This window comes from Cyprinodon tularosa, unplaced genomic scaffold (genome assembly GCF_016077235.1).
Source record: "Cyprinodon tularosa strain WSP-4 unplaced genomic scaffold, ASM1607723v1 ctg1571, whole genome shotgun sequence".
Lineage (NCBI taxonomy): Eukaryota > Metazoa > Chordata > Actinopteri > Cyprinodontiformes > Cyprinodontidae > Cyprinodon > Cyprinodon tularosa.
In genome coordinates, this window is record NW_024038407.1 from 16974 (window position 1) to 39395 (window position 22422).

Consider the following 22422-nt stretch of genomic DNA (forward strand, 5'->3'; position numbering starts at 1 on the left):
TTTACGGGCTCCACGGAGCGGACCGACAAAGCCCGGTTCTGGTTCTGGTTTATTTTACGGGCTCCACGGAGCGGACCGACAAAGCCCGGTTCTGGTTCTGGTTTATTTTACGGGCTCCACGGAGCGGACCGACAAAGCCCGGTTCTGGTTCTGGTTTATTTTACGGGCTCCACGGAGCGGACCGACAAAGCCCGGTTCTGGTTCTGGTTTATTTTACAGGGCTCCACGGAGCGGACCGACAAAGCCCGGTTCTGGTTCTGGTTTATTTTACGGGCTCCACGGAGCGGACCGACAAAGCCCGGTTCTGGTTCTGGTTTATTTTACGGGCTCCACGGAGCGGACCGACAAAGCCCGGTTCTGGTTCTGGTTTATTTTACGGGCTCCACGGAGCGGACCGACAAAGCCCGGTTCTGGTTCTGGTTTATTTTACAGGCTCCACGGAGCGGACCGACAAAGCCCGGTTCTGGTTCTGGTTTATTTTACGGGCTCCACGGAGCGGACCGACAAAGCCCGGTTCTGGTTCTGGTTTATTTTACAGGGCTCCACGGAGCGGACCGACAAAGCCCGGTTCTGGTTCTGGTTTATTTTACAGGGCTCCACGGAGCGGACCGACAAAGCCCGGTTCTGGTTCTGGTTTATTTTACAGGGCTCCACGGAGCGGACCGACAAAGCCCGGTTCTGGTTCTGGTTTATTTTACAGGCTCCACGGAGCGGACCGACAAAGCCCGGTTCTGGTTCTGGTTTATTTTACGGGCTCCACGGAGCGGACCGACAAAGCCCGGTTCTGGTTCTGGTTTATTTTACGGGCTCCACGGAGCGGACCGACAAAGCCCGGTTCTGGTTCTGGTTTATTTTACGGGCTCCACGGAGCGGACCGACAAAGCCCGGTTCTGGTTCTGGTTTATTTTACGGGCTCCACGGAGCGGACCGACAAAGCCCGGTTCTGGTTCTGGTTTATTTTACGGGCTCCACGGAGCGGACCGACAAAGCCCGGTTCTGGTTCTGGTTTATTTTACGGGCTCCACGGAGCGGACCGACAAAGCCCGGTTCTGGTTCTGGTTTATTTTACAGGGCTCCACGGAGCGGACCGACAAAGCCCGGTTCTGGTTCTGGTTTATTTTACGGGCTCCACGGAGCGGACCGACAAAGCCCGGTTCTGGTTCTGGTTTATTTTACGGGCTCCACGGAGCGGACCGACAAAGCCCGGTTCTGGTTCTGGTTTATTTTACGGGCTCCACGGAGCGGACCGACAAAGCCCGGTTCTGGTTCTGGTTTATTTTACGGGCTCCACGGAGCGGACCGACAAAGCCCGGTTCTGGTTCTGGTATTTTACAGGCTCCACGGAGCGGACCGACAAAGCCCGGTTCTGGTTCTGGTTTATTTTACAGGCTCCACGGAGCGGACCGACAAAGCCCGGTTCTGGTTCTGGTTTATTTTACAGGCTCCACGGAGCGGACCGACAAAGCCCGGTTCTGGTTCTGGTTTATTTTAAGAGGCTCCACGGAGCGGACCGACAAAGCCCGGTTCTGGTTTATTTTACGGGCTCCACGGAGCGGACCGACAAAGCCCGGTTCTGGTTCTGGTTTATTTTAAGAGGCTCCACGGAGCGGACCGACAAAGCCCGGTTCTGGTTCTGGTTTATTTTACGGGCTCCACGGAGCGGACCGACAAAGCCCGGTTCTGGTTCTGGTTTATTTTACGGGCTCCACGGAGCGGACCGACAAAGCCCGGTTCTGGTTTATTTTACGGGCTCCACGGAGCGGACCGACAAAGCCCGGTTCTGGTTCTGGTTTATTTTAAGAGGCTCCACGGAGCGGACCGACAAAGCCCGGTTCTGGTTCTGGTTTATTTTACGGGCTCCACGGAGCGGACCGACAAAGCCCGGTTCTGGTTCTGGTTTATTTTACGGGCTCCACGGAGCGGACCGACAAAGCCCGGTTCTGGTTCTGGTTTATTTTACGGGCTCCACGGAGCGGACCGACAAAGCCCGGTTCTGGTTCTGGTTTATTTTACGGGCTCCACGGAGCGGACCGACAAAGCCCGGTTCTGGTTCTGGTTTATTTTACGGGCTCCACGGAGCGGACCGACAAAGCCCGGTTCTGGTTCTGGTTTATTTTACGGGCTCCACGGAGCGGACCGACAAAGCCCGGTTCTGGTTCTGGTTTATTTTACGGGCTCCACGGAGCGGACCGACAAAGCCCGGTTCTGGTTCTGGTTTATTTTACAGGGCTCCACGGAGCGGACCGACAAAGCCCGGTTCTGGTTCTGGTTTATTTTACAGGCTCCACGGAGCGGACCGACAAAGCCCGGTTCTGGTTCTGGTTTATTTTACGGGCTCCACGGAGCGGACCGACAAAGCCCGGTTCTGGTTCTGGTTTATTTTACGGGCTCCACGGAGCGGACCGACAAAGCCCGGTTCTGGTTCTGGTTTATTTTACGGGCTCCACGGAGCGGACCGACAAAGCCCGGTTCTGGTTCTGGTTTATTTTACAGGGCTCCACGGAGCGGACCGACAAAGCCCGGTTCTGGTTCTGGTTTATTTTACAGGCTCCACGGAGCGGACCGACAAAGCCCGGTTCTGGTTCTGGTTTATTTTACGGGCTCCACGGAGCGGACCGACAAAGCCCGGTTCTGGTTCTGGTTTATTTACAGGCTCCACGGAGCGGACCGACAAAGCCCGGTTCTGGTTCTGGTTTATTTTACGGGCTCCACGGAGCGGACCGACAAAGCCCGGTTCTGGTTCTGGTTTATTTTACGGGCTCCACGGAGCGGACCGACAAAGCCCGGTTCTGGTTCTGGTTTATTTTACGGGCTCCACGGAGCGGACCGACAAAGCCCGGTTCTGGTTCTGGTTTATTTTACGGGCTCCACGGAGCGGACCGACAAAGCCCGGTTCTGGTTCTGGTTTATTTTACGGGCTCCACGGAGCGGACCGACAAAGCCCGGTTCTGGTTCTGGTTTATTTTACGGGCTCCACGGAGCGGACCGACAAAGCCCGGTTCTGGTTCTGGTTTATTTTACGGGCTCCACGGAGCGGACCGACAAAGCCCGGTTCTGGTTCTGGTTTATTTTACGGGCTCCACGGAGCGGACCGACAAAGCCCGGTTCTGGTTCTGGTTTATTTTACGGGCTCCACGGAGCGGACCGACAAAGCCCGGTTCTGGTTCTGGTTTATTTTACGGGCTCCACGGAGCGGACCGACAAAGCCCGGTTCTGGTTCTGGTTTATTTTACGGGCTCCACGGAGCGGACCGACAAAGCCCGGTTCTGGTTCTGGTTTATTTACAGGCTCCACGGAGCGGACCGACAAAGCCCGGTTCTGGTTCTGGTTTATTTTACGGGCTCCACGGAGCGGACCGACAAAGCCCGGTTCTGGTTCTGGTTTATTTTACGGGCTCCACGGAGCGGACCGACAAAGCCCGGCTCTGGTTCTGGTTTATTTACAGGCTCCACGGAGCGGACCGACAAAGCCCGGTTCTGGTTCTGGTTTATTTTACAGGCTCCACGGAGCGGACCGACAAAGCCCGGTTCTGGTTCTGGTTTATTTAACATGGTGTCTAAACTAAACCAGGCTTTGTTGGTCCATATTGTGACATTTTGAACTGGGGCTTCAGCCATGGGATTACCCAGCATGCATCGCGTTCAGCTCCTCATTAATTGACGGGCACACCTGGCCTTTCCACGCGCCATGCCTTCTCCCATTCCCCCCACGCGCCTGCTACCTAAGGACCTGTTTCCGTCTGCGGACATCTCGGTGTGCAGCAGCCCCCTCCAGCAGCGGGGCCTCGGGGCCACCCTGCAGGTGCCCCCCCAGCGGCTGCACGGGAAGCTGGGCTCGCGGCCCTGGTCCTCCGTCATCCACTGGCAGCAGCTGCGCTGCGTGGAGGCCGTGGGCTCCGGGGGCTTCGGCTCCGTGTACAGGGCGGAGTACCTGGGCCAGACGGTGGCGCTGAAGAAGGTGAAGCGGAGGACCAAGAACCGGCTGGCCTCCAGGCAGAGCTTCTGGGCGGAGCTTAACGCCGCCCACCTGAGCCACAGGAACGTGGTGCGCGTGCTCGCCGCCAGCACGTGCGTGCCCGCGGACTTCCAGGACGAGGGCAGCATCGGGGCCATCGTGATGGAGTTCGTGGGCAGCAGGAACCTGCAGCAGGTGATCTATGAGAGCCCGGAGCCGCTGGAGGAGGCGCGCTGCCTCCGCTTCTCCTCGGACATGGCGGAGGCGCTGCGCTTCCTGCACGCCCACCTCCTGGTCCACCTGGACGTCAAGCCGCCCAACGTGCTGCTGTCTCCCGGGGGGGTGTGCAAGCTGGCGGACTTCGGCTGCTCCCTCCAGCTGGAGCGGGAGCGCGCGCCCAGCTCCATCAGCCCGCTGCTGAGCCACGGCTGCGGGACCTACTCCCACCGCGCGCCGGAGCTGCTGCGGGGGCAGCCGGTCACCCCAAAGGCAGACATCTTCTCCCTGGGCATCACCATGTGGCAGCTGCTTACCAGGGAGCCCCCCTACACCGGCGACAGGCAGCATGTGCTCTACGCGGTGGTGGCGCGCGATCTGCGGCCGTCTCTCAGCCACGCGGTGTTTGCGTCAGCGCAGGGGCGGCGGCGCGCGGAGCTGCTGGGCCGCTGCTGGAGCGCGGAGGTCCGCCGCAGGCCGAGCGCCGAGGAGCTGCTGGAGCTGCTGAGGTCCGCTTAGAGGTTCGGATGGACTGGATCATGTTAGGGTTCTGTTTGGATGTCTTCATTGTTCTGTTTTTCATTAAAAGGATTTTAAAAACTGATTTCCTGTTTCTTATTTCTTCTGGTTCCGGGTTCTCTTTAGTTCTGCTGATTGAGAATAAAAGTTCGTTTTTGTGACGATCAGAACATTTCAGGATGGATGGACTTCATGCTGGAGATCAGAGGGGAACACCTTCTGAAGAACCGGTTCCGGTCCAGTAAAGACTGACCCAAAGGATCCTGCTGAGCACAGTGGTGGCAGCATTATGCTCTGGGTTTGTCCTCTTTTGGCTGGAACTGTGTTCTTCTTTTCTATCATGGCGGATGGCAAGCAACTTTAAGGTGCATACCGCCACCTACTGTTGATGAGTGTGTACCAACATTGTTTTACATCTATTAAATTCAATTTTTTTATTTTGTATTCTGAAGATAAATAAATAATGCTTTCCTTAATCTATAAATATCTTTTATATTTCCTTTATTTCCCAATAATCCTTTAAGACTCCATTCTTGGCCTGTCCTTTCAACTCTGTCTCATCAATATGTGTTCTGCATTTTCTATCTCTCCACATCCTTCACATTTATCATTTTTCCTCCCTATTAAGTATAAATTGTCATTTAAATAAGTATGACCTACTCTTAAAGGAATAGTACACCCAAAACATGAATAGCCTTCATTTTCTACTCACCCCCATGCTGAACAACACTCTGGAGTACTTTTTTGATATCTCAAATGCATCTGGAGATCTGGGAGGCTTCTTGCTGTCTGCTGACATTCAAATAATGGAGGTCTATGGCGCCCGAGGCAGAAAGGTCCATAAAAGTCCACAAAAAACGTGTCAATATTCCTCCATACTGCTCGTCCAATGTATTCCAAGTGTCCTGAGTGGGTAGCATCCAGAATTTACTCGAAACAAAGTCATTTAGAATGTTTTTAGAGCCTAAACAGTCGTGTATAGGATTTCCTAATAGCGCCCCCATGCGCGCTCACGATTCTACGGAAGCCGGCAGACCAAACCGGAAGAAAGTGCGCATTCAGCGTCTGCTCTGCCAATAATGCAAGCGTAGAAGAAGAAATGTGCTGTTTACCTGTGCAAAGAAAGAAACAACGAAAGGAAAATGTCTGAGGACTTCAGTGTTGAGGAAGAGCATGAGTTCTTTGCCGAGCTGAATGCGCTGGTTTGGTCTGCCGGCTTCCGTAGAATCGTGAGCGCGCTTTTAGGAAATCCTATACACTACTGTTTATGCTCTAAAAACATTCTAAATGACTTCGTTTAGAGTAAATTCTGGATGCTACCCACTCAGGACACTTGGAATACATTGGACGAGCAGTATGGAGGAATATTGACACGTTTTTTGTGGACTTTTATGGACCTTTCTGCCTCGGGCGCCATAGACCTCCATTATTTGAATGTCAGCAGACAGCAAGAAGCCTCCCAGATCTCCAGATGCATTTGAGATATCAAAAAAGTACTCCAGGGTGTTGTTCAGCATGGGGGTGAGTAGAAAATGAAGGCTAATCATGTTTTGGGTGTACTATTCCTTTAATCTGATCATTATTTCTTCCCTTCGGTTTCTCTCATTAATATTTATATTTAATACTGACTTTTCTACTTTATATAACCTTCTTCCTTTTTTATCTTCATTCCACCTTTTTTTTGCCATTTTTCAATTTCCTCCTAAATAGTTTTCCTTCCCCTTTCCCTAAAGGAATTGTAATTGTTATTGCCTCCTCTAAAGCCCTTTTTGCTAATTTGTCTGCCTTTTCCTTTCCTTTTACCCCTTCATGTGCTGGAACCTAACAAAACCAAACATCAATGCCACTCCTGTATAATGTAAATAAACTGTGCTGAATTTCTAATACTAAATCTTTCCTATTATTTCCTTCTCCCTGAATACTTTCTAAAACTGCTCTGGAATCCGTGCAGACCACCATACCCTGTCTGCTCTGACCTCCTCCACCCATTGGAAACTCAGTATAACTGCCACCATCTCTGCTGTGAAAACAGATGATCTGAAATACTTTTAGAAATGTGTATTTTGAACTCTGGTACATATACACTCACCGGCCACTTTATTAGGTACACCTGTCCAACTGCTCATTAACACTTAATTTCTAAGCAGCCAATCACATGGCGGCAACTCAGTGCATTTAGGCATGTAGACATGGTCAAGACAATCTCCTGCAGTTCAAAGCAAGCATCAGTATGGGGAAGAAAGGTGATTTGAGTGACTTTGAACGTGGCATGATTGTTGGTGCCAGAAGGGCTGGTCTGAGTATTTCAGAAACTGCTGATCTACTGGGATTTTCACGCAGAAGAGCATCTCTGAACGCACAGTACGTGGAACTTTGAGGCAGATGGGCTACAGCAGCAGAAGACCACACCGGGTGCCACTCCTTTCAGCTAAGAACAGGAAACTGAGGCTACAATTTGCACAAGCTCATGGAAATTGGACAATAGAAGATTGGAAAAACGTTGCCTGGTCTGATGAGTCTCGATTTCTGCTGCGACATTCGGATGGTAGGGTCAGAATTTGGCGTCTACAACATGAAAGCATGGATCCATCCTGCCTTGTATCAACGGTTCAGGCTGGTGGTGGTGGTGTCATGGTGTGGGGAATATTTTCTTGGCACTCTTTGGGCCCCTTGGTACCAATTGAGCATCGTTGCAACGCCACAGCCTACCTGAGTATTGTTGCTGACCATGTCCGTCCCTTTATGACCACAATGTACCCAACTTCTGATGGCTACTTTCAGCAGGATAATGCGCCATGTCATAAAGCTGGAATCATCTCAGACTGGTGTCTTGAACATGACAATGAGTTCACTGTACTCAAATGGCCTCCACAGTCACCAGATCTCAATCCAATAGAGCATCTTTGGGATGTGGTGGAACGGGAGATTCGCATCATGGATGTGCAGCCGACAAATCTGCGGCAACTGTGTGATGCCATCATGTCAATATGGACCAAACTCCCTGAGGAATGCTTCCAGCACCTTGTTGAATCTATGCCACCAAGAATTGAGGCAGTTCTGAAGGCAAAAGGGGGTCCAACCCATTACTAGCATGGGGTACCTAATAAAGTGGCCGCTGAGTGTGTTTCTATTCCCACACACCCTTTTAAATTTTTAGAACCATCAGAATATATTTTAAGGTAATTATAATATGAGTTTCTTAAATATATATCAGTCTGTATCCCTATTTCGTTTAAATTCCAATCATTTTTCATTTTAATAAGTCTCATGTCTACATTTATCTCAGGAAATAACACTGATTGGATTCAACTGTGCTATTCCAAACTGTGTGCTTATCGAACCTTCAGCATCTAAAGCGGATGTTTCTTATTGGCTGCCAGGATTCTATTCTGCAGGTCTGGTGCTCGTCCGGTTCAGATGAACCGCTCTGCTAGCCCACTGCCCCCCAGGCGCCGCCAATGGCAGCCCACTGCCCCCCAGGCGCCGCCAATGGCAGCCCACTGCTCCCTGGGTACTGCACAATGGCAGCCCACTTCTCCCTGGGCACCACTAATGGCTGCCCACTGCTCCCCGGGTACTGCACAATGGCAGCCCACTTCTCCCTGGGCACCACTAATGGACGCCCACTGCTCCCCGGGTACTGCACAATGGCAGCCCACTGCTCCCTGGGCACCACTAATGGCCGCCCACTGCTCCCCGGGTACTGCACAATGGCAGCCCACTTCTCCCTGGGCACCACTAATGGACGCCCACTGCTCCCCGGGCACCGCCAATGGCCGCCCACTGCTCCCCGTGCGCCGCTAATGGCAGCCCACTGCCCCCCGGGCGCCACTAATGGACGCCCACTGCTCCCCGGGCACCGCCAATGGCCGCCCACTGCTCCCCGTGCGCCGCTAATGGCAGCCCACTGCCCCCCGGGCGCCACTAATGGATGCCCACTGCTCCCCGGGCACCGCCAATGGCCGCCCACTGCTCCCCGTGCGCCGCTAATGGCAGCCCACTGCCCTCCGGGCGCCACTAATGGCCGCCCACTGCTCCCCGGGCGCCACTAATGGCCGCCCACTGCCCCCCGGGTGCCACTAATGGCCGCCCACTGCTCCCCAGGCGCCACTAATGGCCGCCCACTGCCCCCCGGGCGCCACTAATGGCCGCCCACTGCTCCCCAGGCGCCACTAATGGCCGCCCACTGCTCCCCGGGCACCACTAATGGCAGCCCACTGCTCCCCGGGCGCCACTAATGGCCGCCCACTGCTCCCCGGGCGCCACTAATGGCTGCCCACTGCTCCCCGGGCACCACTAATGGCAGCCCACTGCTCCCCGGGGGGACGGGTTAAAAGCAGAGTGAATTCTGATTTCAAACTCTATCAGCAAAGGAACGGACGGACAGCTGGAACCTGACTGTAGACCACCCAGCTCCCAGTCAGAGCTGGTTCCATCCCAGTCAAACAAGTTATCAATCACCGTTACCATGGCAACTGATGACCTGTCCCGTTTCCTGCTTCTTGGTCTGATCAGACGTCCAGAATCCATGTGATGTTCAAAGACGTGTTTCATCCATCAGGTCTGCTTAGCTCCCCCCAACACCTCCGCTCCATCCCACTGCTTTACCTCCTGCTCTGCTGCTCCAGAAGACCTCTAGAAAACCTCAGAGATCAGTAAGGAGAAGATGCATGACGTAGGTCATCAGAACATTTAGATCCTGACCATAAAGTAGACTGAACACAGACCCCAATAATAATCTGCTCAGTAAATCCTTTTATGGAAAGAGTGAAGACCTGTCTCTGCCTGGATGATCTGAAAAATCAAACCCACAACCATCCCAGCCCGCCGAGCTAACCTCCATCCTTCAGACCATCTACCTAATCCAGCAAGCAGGAGATTACAGAGGAACGGAGAGAATAAAGAAACTTCTCTTTACTAAAGTCAAACGGTCCAGTTTGGGTTTTTCTTTTTGGGGGGGGGGGGACAAAATTAGGAAGGGACCGGATTTAGGAAATATGGGGCCCTAGGAAATGACAGGCAGGGGGCCCTGTTCTAGGTAGTGTCCCTCTCTTCTTGTCCCTTTTCTTCTTGTTTTCCTCTCTATGTTTTGTACTCAGCTGACTTTTCATGCTGTCTCTAAAGGAATGAACGATTTTTTCCAAGCACTAAGCTCACTTAGCTGATTGCTCCTTCCTGTGTTTCCAAAAAGGCCAAAGTAAATAACCCAGTCCTTCTTTTCACTGTAGACAAGCCATGATCTGCTTCTCTGTTCTCCATTTTTCATTTGGATGAAATAATAGCTGCATGAATCATGACAGCAGACAAGATAGAGGAGAGCAGGAGGCGGGGTTACCAATCTACTCGCTCTGGAGAGCAGAGTTCGCTGCTTTTAGATGTTGTCTCCAAAGTCTCCAGTAGCAGAAAAAAGTCTCTAGATTTGGCGCTAGGAGCTTTTTAGAAATCAAAGTGCTAGAGGGGTCTGAAAAGTGGCTAAATATAGCGACTAAAGCGCTAAGTTGGCAACACTGCTCTTTGCATGGTTTGTTTTCAAATGGTTTGCTGCTGTCTGTTTGGACCTTTCTGAACATGTGCAGCAAATGGACTGATCCAATATGGTGGACACTGAAGGCGGGGGCTGAGACACACTGAATATTATCAGCATTCTGATGGCATTTTAGTGAAAGGATTTTTATAATTAATGTGCATAAATAAAGAATAGTTGTATTACCTATACATGTGAACAGAGTTTTATGGGGCCCCCGGGAACTTTGGGCCCCTAGGCTACTGCCTGGTATTGCCTAATGGTAAATCTCTCCCCTGTCTGGACTCGCCAGACTCCACCATCAGTTAAGCGTTTTTTAATTCCAGCCTCTCCTCCTGCAGTCACTGTTAACATCTCCTGTGAACTGATTTATTAGGAAAGCTCCTGTCACCTGCTAACAGAGACTGGGCTATGCAGGAGTCAGAATCAGGATTAATAATCCCACAGCAAAGGAGAAGGAAGTCAGTTCTTCAGCTTTATTATTGTATCACGAGACCAAACATGACGATAGAGCTACAATCACTAGATCACATCAATAGTCAAAGCGCTGCAGTGGATCACATGATGGTAACTCTCTCTGGTGAGATGTTGGCCGCTGAGCCCACTGGCTCCAGGCGCCGGCCCTTATAGGGACTGGTGTCCTGACCCTTCCTGATCCGGTGAAGCCGGTGACCCACGCAGGGCAGCAGCATCAGCACCTTGCCCAGTATGACGCACACAGGCAGAGCCAGGGACACCACAAAGCTGGGGGGCAGGTAGAAGCGGTACGAGTCCTGGTCAAAGGCCCGTTTCCAGCCAAAGAGCAGGCCGTGGAAGGTGGCGATGAGAAGGGCGATGTAGCCCAGAGTGGACTGTGGAAAAACAAGGAAAAATGCCATGACAGAAACAGAAAACATAGCTGTGTTCACACTGAGCAGACCTGCTGAACGCCTCTGTCCAGAGGGTGCAGATGCATCTCCATGGTTACATTTGCAAAGCCTCGCCAGGAGGAGCTGTTACTCACCGCCATGTTTAGTGGTACCACATTCTCCTAGCTGCGGAAATTCGCTCCTGACCAGCATGCCTAGGCTGGATTGGCTATTTCCTCTGCTGCCTATCAGAACCACTTGGCCAGCATTAGCTTCAAGTGGCTGGCTTTAGCATCAGATTGGCTGCAGTTAGGATCATATTGGCTGCCATTAGCATCAGATCGGCTGACTTTAGCATCAGATTGGCTGGCGTTAGCGTCATATTGGCTGGCTTTGGCATCAGATTGGTTACAGTTAGCATCACATCGGCTAACTTTAGCATCAGATTGGCTACAGTTAGGATCATACTGACTGCCGTTAGCATCAGATCGGCTGACTTTAGCATCAGATTGGCTGGCGTTAGCGTCATATTGGCTGGCTTTAGCATCAGATCGGCTGGCTTTGGCATCAGATTGGTTACAGTTAGCATCACATCGGCTAACTTTAGCATCAGATTGGCTACAGTTAGGATCATACTGACTGCCGTTAGCATCAGATCGGCTGACTTTAGCATCAGATTGGCTGGCGTTAGCGTCATATTGGCTGGCTTTAGAACCAAACTGGCTGGCTTTAGAACCAAACTGGCTGGCTTTAGAATTAGATTGGCTACAGGTAGCATCACATTGGCTACAGGTAGCATCAGATCGGCTGTCTTTAGCATCAGATTGGCTGGCGTTAACGTCATATTGGCTGGCTTTAGAACCAAACTGGCTGGCTTTAGAATTAGATTGGCTACAGGTAGCATCACATTGGCTACAGGTAGCATCAGATCGGCTGACTTTAGCATCAGATTGGCTGGCGTTAACGTCATATTGGCTGGCTTTAGAACCAAATTGGCTGGCTTTAGAATTAGATTGGCTACAGGTAGCATCACATTGGCTACAGGTAGCATCAGATCAGCTGGCTTTAGCATCAGAGTGGCTACAGTTAGCATTAGAATGGCTGGCTTTAGATTCAGAGTGGCTACAGTTAGCATCAGAATGGCTGGCTTTAGCAACGTATTGGCTGCCGTTAGCATCAGATCAGCTGGCTTTAGCATCAGATTGGCTACAGTTTGCATCAGATCGGCTGGCTTTGGCATCAGATTGGCTACAGTTAGCATCAAATTGGCTTGCATTAGCATTAGATTGGCAGGTGTTAGCATCATCATCATTGAATTAGCTTGTATCAGCATCAGAGAGGCTGGCGCTAGCATCAGATTGGGTGGCGTTAGCATGGGATTGGCTGGTATGAGCATCGGATTGGCAGGCATTAGCATTATATCAGATGGCGTTAGCGTCAAACGGGCAGATGTAGCATCAGATTGACTGGCATTAGCATCAGATCGGCTGGCATTAACATCAGAGGTGTTAGCATCGGTTAGGGTGGCATTAGCTTTGGATTGGCTGACCTCAGCATACGATTTGCCACCTTTAGCATCAGATTGGCTGTAATTAGCATAGGATCGGCTGACATTAGCATCGATTCGGCTGACATGAGCATCAGATGGGGTGGGGTTACCATCGGGTGGGCTGGTGTTAGCATTAGACTAGGTGGCGTTAGCGTCGGATGGGCTGGCATTAGTGTATGATTGGGTGGCTTTAGCATTAGATGGGCTTACATTGGCATCAGACTGGCTGGTGTTAGCATGAGATTGCCTGGCATTTGTATCGAACCGGCTGATGTTCGTATCAGATTGGCTGGTTTTGGTATCGGTTGCTGTTGGCATTAGCATCAGATAGGCTGTCATTAGCATCTGATGGGCTAGCGTTAACATCGGATGGGCTGACGTCATCATCAGATCGACTGACGTTAGCATCGGATTGATAGATTAGCATTGGATCGGCTGGCATTAGCATCAAACCAGCTGGTGTTAGCATCAGATTGGCTGGCGTTAGCTTTGGATTGACTGGGCTTAGCACAGGATTGGCTTGCATTAGCATTGGATTGGCTACCATTATAATTAAGCCCAATGTCAGGCCCTTCTATGGCTAGAGTTAGCCACAGAATGGGCTGATATTAGCATCGATTCAGCTTACATGAGCATCGGTTGGGCTAGCATTAGTATCAGATGGGCTTAATTTAGCATCAGATTTGCTGGTACTAGCATCGGATCGGTTAGTGTTAGCATTGAACTGGCTGGTGTTTGCATCAGATTGGCTGGTGTTGGCATCAGATCGGCAGGCATTGGCATTAGCATTGGATATACTGGCCTTAGCACAGGATTGCCATTGGCATCAAATGAACTGGAATTAGCATTGGATTGACTTGCATTGGCAATAGCATCAGATAGGATGGAGCTAATATTGGATAGGCTGTGCTTGGCATAGGTTAGGCTGCCGTTAGCATTGGATTGGCTGGCGTTAGCCCAGGATTGGCTGGCCTAAGTATAGGATAGTCTTGGATAGTCTTGCATTAGCATTAATTTGGCTGGTGTTAGCATCAGCTAACATTATTCCTACCGTTCACATTAGATTGGCTGCCGTTGCAGTGGATTGGCTGGCATTAGCATCAGCCTTAGGCTAGGATAAGCAGGTGTTAGCCTCAGCTATGCTGGTATTAGTCTAGATTGATAGTCTGACTCCAGCTTGGGATTACAGAATGGCCTTAGTATAGAATTGTAGACTAGCATTAACCTAGGATTACAGGCTGGTCTTAGGCTAGGATATGCTGGTGTTAGTCTAGACTGATAGACCGACCCTAGCTTGGGATGACAGATTGGCATTAGCCTTGGATACGCTAGTGTTAGCCTTGAACAGGCTGGCATTAGCCTAGGATGGTAAACTAGCATTAACCTAAGCCAGTTTGGGATGATAGACTGTCATTAGCATAGGATTGTAGGCTGGCTTTAGCCTAGGATAGATTAATATGAACCTTTGATGAGCTAGCATGCCCTAATTGATAGGCTGGCATTAGCGTAGGTTGACGGTCTGGCTTTAGTTTTGGATTGGCTGGAATTAGCCTTGGATGATCGGAGAAACCAGCTAGTGAATATCAGAGATAACAGCCAACGAACATCAGAGAAACCAGGCAGGGAACATCGGAGATATACCAGCAAGCGAACATCGGAGGAACCAGCCAGCGAAAATCGGAGAAACCATCCAGCGAACATCGGAGAAACCGCCCAGCGAACATCGGAGAAACCACCCAGCGAACATCGGAGGAACCAGCCAGCGAATATCGGGGGAACCAGTCAGCGAACATCAGAGGAACCAGCCAGCGAACATCGGAGAAATCAGCCAGCAAACATCGGAGATACCAGCCAGCAAACATCGGAGAAAGCACCCAGCAAACATCTGACAAACCAGACAGCGAACATTGGACGAACCAGCCACATCTGTGAGCTAGAGTGAATTTAAACTAAATTCGTTTTTGAAGTTCATTCATAGGAGAGGCGGCGATCAGATGTCGTCCAAGTCCTGCTGCTCGCCTCACTAATTGGCTCCGCTGCGGACCCGCCCTCTGCATACAGATAACGAGGGGATCATTCGCAAACCAACTGCAAACCTTTGATTTGTACCTGGATGAAGCTGAACTCCCGCCAGTTGAGGGCGCTGCTGATGGAGGGGATGGAGGTGATGGCCAGGAGGGACATCAGGCCAAAACTCATCACCCCAAAGGAGACGTACATCTCCACGCGCCACACCTCCTCCTCATTCCACGAGTTCTCCACGTTAGCGTGAATCTGTGGGGACAGCGGGAGGCCTTCTTTATTTCTGGCTCTGCAGGCTGGACGCCTCGGAGCAGACAGAGGACCTGACCAGGAGGAACTCATCTCCTCCTTCCTCCTTCCCACCAGCTGGAGATTTAATGATTTTATTCCTACAGGCAGTCAAACTGTCTGTAGCTGGAGGAAGATCTCCACCGTTCTCCTCCAAACATGGAGGAAATCTCTAAGCCCCATTTTGGCAACAGGAAGGAAGGTAAATCCCATTTCCATAAGTATTCACACCCTTTATGATGAAGCTGGATCCGCCTGTAGAAGGTTCCTCTGACTGGAAGTGATCAGGAACGGCCATAGAAGGTCCTACAGCTGAGCGTGATGTCAGAGAGGAAACAGCCAACAGGAGGCCAGGCACCTCCTCACCAGAGCCGTACCATCCCTGCAGTGGAGCATGGTGGTGGCAGCATCAGGCTGTGGCATGTTTTCCAGCAGACTGGTCTGGATAGATGAAGCTCTGAGTGGGCGATGGTCTCCAAGGATGGGACCAGAACCAGAGCAGAATCTGACGCAACATCTGTAGAGAGCTAAGCTGGAGGCAGACCGGGGGTCGGACCAGGGGCAGGAATACTTATGGAAATGGGATTTCATACTTTTCTATCTGTACTTTGAAGCTGTGTCATAAAGCATGTCTCACTAACATGATCCTCATTCTGGCCTTCCTGCTTCTGTTTCAGTTTCACTTTGATTCCATTCTGTCTTTTCTTGGTCGCTGGTTTCTGTTCCATCTGATGTCTTCTAGTTCTCTAATTATATTTATGCTGTGCTGTATTTTCTGAGTTACTCTCTGTCGCCCCCTTGTCTCCTTTCCTCTGGCTCCCTTCTAGCTGCTTCTATCCACACCTGCCCCCCGTTAGCCGGTTAGCCCAGTCTTTGGCTCTGTTTGAAAACCTAGGACGGGTCCTCCAAGGACGCGGTCTACCTAGACTGGATCCTCCAAGGACGCGGTCTACCTAGACTGGATCCTCCAAGGACGCGGTCTACCTAGACTGGATCCTCCAAGGACGCGGTCTACCTAGACTGGATCCTCCAAGGACGCGGTCTACCTAGACTGGATCCTTCGAAGTCCTTGAAAATAAGGAGACCAGAAGAGTTTAGGCTGTAAATTCGACCAGGTCTACCCTTCGGCGGGTTTTACCGCCGTATGCTCTGTTGCTTAGCAACCGTAAAAGTTGACACACAAAGCAGGAAAAGAATGAATACAGAAGTTTTCAAAACTGTTTGTTTATTTATTTATTTTTTTAAAAAGTTAAAGTGAACAAAGACTACACTCACAAGAATCCAGAGTGGAATAAAGGTTCCAACCAGCGGGAGCAGGAACAAATCAAATCAATGTAATGACAGAAACTTTAGTCAGTTAAATAACCTGCTGCTGTCATTCTGCACATCTCTGATGTTGCTGCTATTTTCAAATATCCATTACTGTAAAAATGTCCATAGCTGCATATTGGTTATTAATTCTCCAGTTTTATATTGTTAAAACACTTTACAGTATTGTAATTTTTATATTTTAACTCTTCCCTATTATGTTATTCTAACACATTTTTCTAAGGTCCTCATTTGTGTGACCATTTTCAATAATCTTTCTGCTGCTGTAAATTTTCCCCTTGTGGGACAATAAAGGGATTTTCTATTCTATTCTATAAAAGGGTTAGAAATATATAAGTAAATCTAAACAATTTACTTATAAAAAATATATCTGCAAAATCTCTAATATTCAACAACAAAAAATACTTAGTTAAGCATATTGTGCAAAACAGCAATAAAAAGATAAAAATCCTTTCAGATTTATAGTTCCCACCCTGCAGATATATTAGAATCTGTCCTTAAATTCCAGCCAAACCCATTTACATAGTAACAGATTAAAACCTTTAGATAAATCAAACATTACCGCCACATATCTGACTCAGTAACCATTAAAACAACTATTTTCATTCATTTCAGACGGAACTATTCACAGTTGTATTATATTAAACTGAACTTCCAATATTCACCACTGTTCGGCGCCAAGTAACCTTTCCTCTGATCACAGCTTGCTTGGTCTCAAAATGAATCCTGGGATATCCAAGAATACCGAGGATACATCGGACCCGTCCTTCAAATCGGGCAAAAAGAAGGACGCATTTTAAGGCCGCATAACGAGGACTCTTTGAATCCGACCAGACCTCGGCGCCGCGCTATGACGTAATCGGCCTTCGAATCCGGTCTTCTAAGGATGCGTCCTAGGTTTTCGAACAGAGCATTTGTTCTGTCTCCCATACATTCACTTCCTGTTCACTTCCTGGTTGCTGGATTCTCTTCCTTCCTTTATTCCTTATGTTATATTGTCCTGAGCGTCTCCTGGTTTTTGATTCCTGAGTTCATTGCCTGTCGTTTCTGAATTATTTGCTTCTGTAATTCCTCATTAATCCTGCATCTCGGTCGTCAACACACACCAACCAGCCCTGACACCGGATTTAAATCCACTTGGAATCAGGCTGGAAAAGAAGTGAAGACGTTGTAGATGAACAGCTGACATAGAAGCTCTAAATCCTCCCTAAGGTCATCTAAAGGTCACCCAGTCCGGTCTGTCCACACCTGGAGCATCAGAACTCTGATTCTGCGGTCTGGCTCTATCGTCTCCCTCTGGTGGAACCCTAGCACGTCATGGCGGTCATCTTACCTGCTGGTAGGCGGCGTTGAGCAGCTGGTACCTCTCAGACCTTCTCAGCGGTAGACAGAGGCTGTAGAGCACATGAACAGCAGCCAGGAAAAAGCTGATCAGACCTAACTGCTTCCTGCTCTGCAGCCAGCCCTCCAGCCAATGAGGGAACTGCTTATACTTGGTCCCGTAGTATAGCTGGTGCGCCGCCGCCAGCTGGCCGGCCAGGTACACCAGGGCCAGGAGCGTAACGGCCACGGTGGGGAGGGTGTGGTTCACTATCTCTACTGGGATCTTGTAGAAGTCGCTCTGCTTATGCTTCACATACGGCTGGATGATGTCCCGTACAAAGGAATAACCAAAAAAGAAGATGGAGAGGGCCACGGCAGCGAGGACGGGTCCCTTCCAGGCAGGGAATAACTGAACGGGGATGTTCTCGATGTAGCGGGACAGAGACAGGGGGCCCATGTCCACGGGCTGGAAGTTCAGCCGGCGAGCCAACTCCATGATCAGCTGACGAGCCTCTATGGAGTCACTGCAGATGAAGACCTGGGAGAGATCCGGGGTCAGAGCCAGAAACACCGTTAGCTACACTCTGAGAGCGGCCTGGCCTACTGCATCAGCACCAGTCCACCCATGCAAGGGGGTCACTTTGCCATAAAAGTTGGTGGGGGCGCTCTAAGGGTGGGGGCGCTCTAAGGGTGGGAGCGCTCTAAGGGTGGGAGCGCTCTAAGGGTGGGGGCGCTCTAAGGGTGGGAGCGCTCTAAGGGTGGGAGCGCTCTAAGGGTGGGAGCGCTCTAAGGGTGGGGGCGCTCTAAGGGTGGGAGCGCTCTAAGGGTGGGAGCGCTCTAAGGGTGGGGGCGCTCTAAGGGGTGGGGGCGCTCTAAGGGTGGGGGCGCTCTAAGGGGTGGGGGCGCTCTAAGGGTGGGGGCGCTCTAAGGGTGGGGGCGCTCTAAGGGGTGGGGGCGCTCTAAGGGTGGGAGCGCTCTAAGGGTGGGGGCGCTCTAAGGGGTGGGGGCGCTCTAAGGGTGGGAGCGCTCTAAGGGGTGGGGGCGCTCTAAGGGTGGGGGCGCTCTAAGGGGTGGGGGCGCTCTAAGGGTGGGGGCGCTCTAAGGGTGGGGGCGCTCTAAGGGGTGGGGGCGCTCTAAGGGTGGGAGCGCTCTAAGGGGTGGGGGCGCTCTAAGGGTGGGGGCGCTCTAAGGGTGGGGGCGCTCTAAGGGTGGGAGCGCTCTAAGGGGTGGGGGCGCTCTAAGGGTGGGAGCGCTCTAAGGGTGGGGGCGCTCTAAGGGGTGGGGGCGCTCTAAGGGTGGGAGCGCTCTAAGGGGTGGGGGCGCTCTAAGGGTGGGGGCGCTCTAAGGGTGGGGGCGCTCTAAGGGGTGGGGGCGCTCTAAGGGTGGGAGCGCTCTAAGGGGTGGGGGCGCTCTAAGGGTGGGGGCGCTCTAAGGGTGGGGGCGCTCTAAGGGTGGGAGCGCTCTAAGGGGTGGGGGCGCTCTAAGGGTGGGGGCGCTCTAAGGGTGGGGGCGCTCTAAGGGTGGGGGCGCTCTAAGGGGTGGGGGCGCTCTAAGGGTGGGGGCGCTCTAAGGGTGGGAGCGCTCTAAGGGTGGGGGCGCTCTAAGGGGTGGGGGCGCTCTAAGGGTGGGGGAGCTCTAAGGGTGGGAGCGCTCTAAGGGGTGGGGGCGCTCTAAGGGTGGGGGCGCTCTAAAGGTGGGGGCGCTCTAGGTGGGGGCGCTCTAAGGGTGGGGGCGCTCTAAGGGTGGGAGCGCTCTAAGGGGTGGGGGCGCTCTAAGGGTGGGGGCGCTCTAAGGGTGGGGGCGCTCTAAGGGTGGGGGCGCTCTAAGGGTGGGGGCGCTCTAAGGGTAGGGGCGCTCTAAGGGTGGGGGCGCTCTAAGGGGTGGGGGCGCTCTAAGGGTGGGGGCGCTCTAAGGGTGGGAGTGCTCTAAGGGTGGGGGCGCTCTAAGGGGTGGGGGCGCTCTAAGGGTGGGGGCGCTCTAAGGGTGGGGGCGCTCTAAGGGTGGGAGTGCTCTAAGGGTGGGGGCGCTCTAAGGGGTGGGGGCGCTCTAAGGGTGGGGGCGCTCTAAGGGTAGGGGTGCTCTAAGGGTGGGGGCGCTCTAAGGGTGGGGGCTGATGGACCTACAGCTACTCAACCAGAACACTTTCAATAGGGTTTGTATTTTCCAAAAATAAACTCAAACATCTATTTATTATATCTATTGTTGAGAACACAATAGAACCACAGAACATTTGTGATATTTATAGATCTAGACAGATGCCTGCCTTAATGCATTATTTTATAAAGGGCTCTAAAACATTAATGTAGAAAAAGAGACGAATATTGAGTAGCTGCCGGTTAAAATTCACTGAGTGCTGCTGTGAATGTATGTTAAAACAGCTTGCCATATTCGGTATCTCTTCTCATCCTCGTAGCGACTCTGTAGAGAATAGCGAGCCCAAATAATGTTCTGTCCCAAAGCGACAGATGCCATGATGTTTGATCGAGAGGAGGGACTAGAGAGCACAGCGAGGAAAAAACACGGAACACAGACAGCTGCACCCAGTTACTGTTGGTTGAAGGAAATCAGCCAATAGGGGTAAGAAGTGGAAATTATTGGTGGGGACATGTCCATCATGTCCAAAGTTGGTGGGGACATGTCCACCATGTCCAAAGTTGGTGGGGACATGTCCATCATGTCCAAAGTTGGTGGGGACATGTCCATCATGTCCAAAGTTGGTGGGGACATGTCCACCATGTCCAAAGTTGGTGGGGACATGTCCACCATGTCCAAAGTTGGTGGAGACACGTCCACCATGTCCAAAGTTGGTGGGGACATGTCCACCATGTCCAAAGTTGGTGGGGACATGTCCACCATGTCCAAAGTTGGTGGGGACACGTCCACCATGTCCAAAGTTGGTGGGGACATGTCCACCATGTCCAAAGTTGGTGGGGACATGTCCACCATGTCCAAAGTTGGTGGGGACATGTCCACCATGTCCAAAGTTGGTGGGGACATGTCTCCACCAGTGCTTCAGAAAGTTCTGCCAGTGCACCCGTCCCCTGACTTTACAAGCTGTCCCCGTCCATTGCTATGTGGTGTTCAGGGCCGACGGTCAGCCTACCTGGGTGCTAGCATCTTTGGTGTGGCTCTGCTGCATGGCCCAGGCTGAGATCACGTTGAAGCCTTTAACCACCACACTGTCTGGCAGCAGGGAGGCCAGATACTCCGCATTGGATTCTGGATACTGGTTTACTCTCCGATTGTTGCTCACATCCACCAGGACCTTCCCTGTGAAGCAAGCAGACACCCCCTCATTATATAGAAGGTAGACCTCTGCCCAGGCCTGCTAACAATGCCAACCAGAGCCTTGGTCTAAGCTAAGTCTGCTCAACATCCATGTCTGGGATCAAGGAGATGCACAGATGGCAGCTCAGAGTTCATAGCTGAGCAGCCATCTGATCTGAAGCAGTAGCATGGACCTAAAGGTTCTGAACAGGACAACCACAATGTTCTACTGTCCCTGTTCAGAAACTTTAGGAACTGATCAATCACTGCTAACAGTCTGTCCTTCCTCTTCAGTTCTACTACCACACCTCACCAGGCTGTGTCCATCACGCTGCACAACAGATGCCTTAAAACTGATGTTTCTCTGCAGAGAGGATTCCCTGAGTGGGAGTGTGATGGTACCTGCCATAAGATGCTTGAGGTCCCATAACTGAGAGTAGTGTTCCCGGTGGAGAGCGAGGAACACGACGTTAGACTTCCTGAGGGCTTCCTCATAGTGGGACACGTCCACCACATGAGGAAAGGAGTGAGAGGCCAGTTTGGGACGACGGCTGCCCACCACCACCTTGAACCCACAGCGAAGTAGACGAGAGGTGATGCCCTTGGAGAAGTCGCCTGACCCCAGAACAGCCACAGTGGCAGGGAGCAGGCCGGGCACTGCAGAAGCTGCAGGGGTGCTGCTGACGCCGCAGTGGAGCATACAGGTGGGTGGGTGACCGAGGTGTGAGGAAGAGGCTGTGAGGAAAACGGGGCTCCTGGAGCATCCCTTCATGGAGATGATATCCATCCTTTCCTCTTGACCCCTGCTCTTCTCTACGCCTCTGTCCAGGAGCTCCTCAGCAGACCTACGGACCAGAAAAGGGGGTTGGTTAGGTAGTCTTCAATCGCTAGAGAGGAGGTCCATGTAGGACCTGTTCTCCTCCGCATTACTGGAAGCTACTGATCAGATGGAGATCCTAAACAAAACTGGAGCACAGAAGAACTCACACCAGGCCAGATTGGCACAAAACGGCTCTACATAGAGGAACTAATCTCACACACATCTGGTTTTATATTCATACTGAGGACCAGTTCTTGGACCCATGGATTTCCAGTCATGACCAAAACCTTCAATGCAATGACCCTACAAATGAAGTGAACCTAACCATTACCAGAGTAGGATAACTCTATTAACCTAACCATTACCAGAGCAGACTAACCCTAACTATTCACCTAACCATTACCAGAGCAGACTAACCCTAACTATTAACCTAACCATTACCAGAGCAGACTAAGCCTAACTATTCACCTAACCATTACCAGAGCAGACTAACCCTAACTATTAACCTAACCATTACCAGAGCAGACTAACCCTAACTATTAACCTAACCATTACCAGAGCAGACTAAGCCTAACTATTCACCTAACCATTACCAGAGCAGACTAAGCCTAACTATTAACCTAACCATTACCAGAGCAGACTAACCCTAACTATTCACCTAACCATTACCAGAGCAGACTAACCCTAACTATTCACCTAACCATTACCAGAGCAGACTAACCCTAACTATTAACCTAACTATTACCAGAGCAGACTAACCCTA

At 51.4% G+C, this 22422-nt stretch overlaps 3 protein-coding genes across 3 annotated transcripts; 1 reads left to right on the plus strand and 2 right to left on the minus strand.

The window, feature by feature from the left end:
- Positions 1 to 3650: 3650 nt before the first annotated feature.
- On the plus strand, positions 3651 to 4774 carry mos (v-mos Moloney murine sarcoma viral oncogene homolog). Its single transcript, XM_038280167.1, has one exon. It carries the CDS (start codon positions 3688 to 3690, stop codon positions 4687 to 4689), a length of 1002 nt encoding a protein of 333 aa, XP_038136095.1. The 5' UTR covers positions 3651 to 3687; the 3' UTR covers positions 4690 to 4774.
- A 5900-nt stretch (positions 4775 to 10674) lies between these two features.
- On the minus strand, positions 10675 to 21683 carry steap2 (STEAP family member 2, metalloreductase). Its single transcript, XM_038280168.1, has 5 exons — positions 21242 to 21683; positions 20676 to 20842; positions 17583 to 18110; positions 14720 to 14884; positions 10675 to 11064 (listed from the first exon to the last, which is right to left on the minus strand). Exons 1-5 carry the CDS (start codon positions 21624 to 21626, stop codon positions 10771 to 10773), a joined length of 1539 nt encoding a protein of 512 aa, XP_038136096.1. The 5' UTR covers positions 21627 to 21683; the 3' UTR covers positions 10675 to 10770.
- On the minus strand, positions 11072 to 14524 carry LOC119780213. Its single transcript, XM_038280169.1, has 2 exons — positions 13250 to 14524; positions 11072 to 12548 (listed from the first exon to the last, which is right to left on the minus strand). The coding sequence occupies exon 2, from the start codon at positions 12476 to 12478 to the stop codon at positions 11336 to 11338; it is 1143 nt and encodes a 380-aa protein (XP_038136097.1). The 5' UTR covers positions 12479 to 12548; positions 13250 to 14524; the 3' UTR covers positions 11072 to 11335.
- Positions 21684 to 22422: the final 739 nt, after the last annotated feature.

Excerpts from the sequence above, each read along its gene's own strand:
- mos (XM_038280167.1), top strand. The coding sequence starts at position 3,688 with ATGCCTTCTCCCATTCCCCCCACGCGCCTGCTACCTAAGGACCTGTTT.
- LOC119780213 (XM_038280169.1), bottom strand. The coding sequence starts at position 12,478 with ATGCTAATGCCTGCCAATCCGATGCTCATACCAGCCAATCCCATGCTA.
- steap2 (XM_038280168.1), bottom strand. The coding sequence starts at position 21,626 with ATGGATATCATCTCCATGAAGGGATGCTCCAGGAGCCCCGTTTTCCTC. Across the intron at positions 20,843-21,241 it reads CCTCAAGCATCTTATGGCAG|GGAAGGTCCTGGTGGATGTG; the intron begins GTACCATCACAC and ends CTTGCTTCACAG. Across the intron at positions 11,065-14,719 it reads GGGAGTTCAGCTTCATCCAG|TCCACTCTGGGCTACATCGC; the intron begins GTACAAATCAAA and ends GTTTTTCCACAG.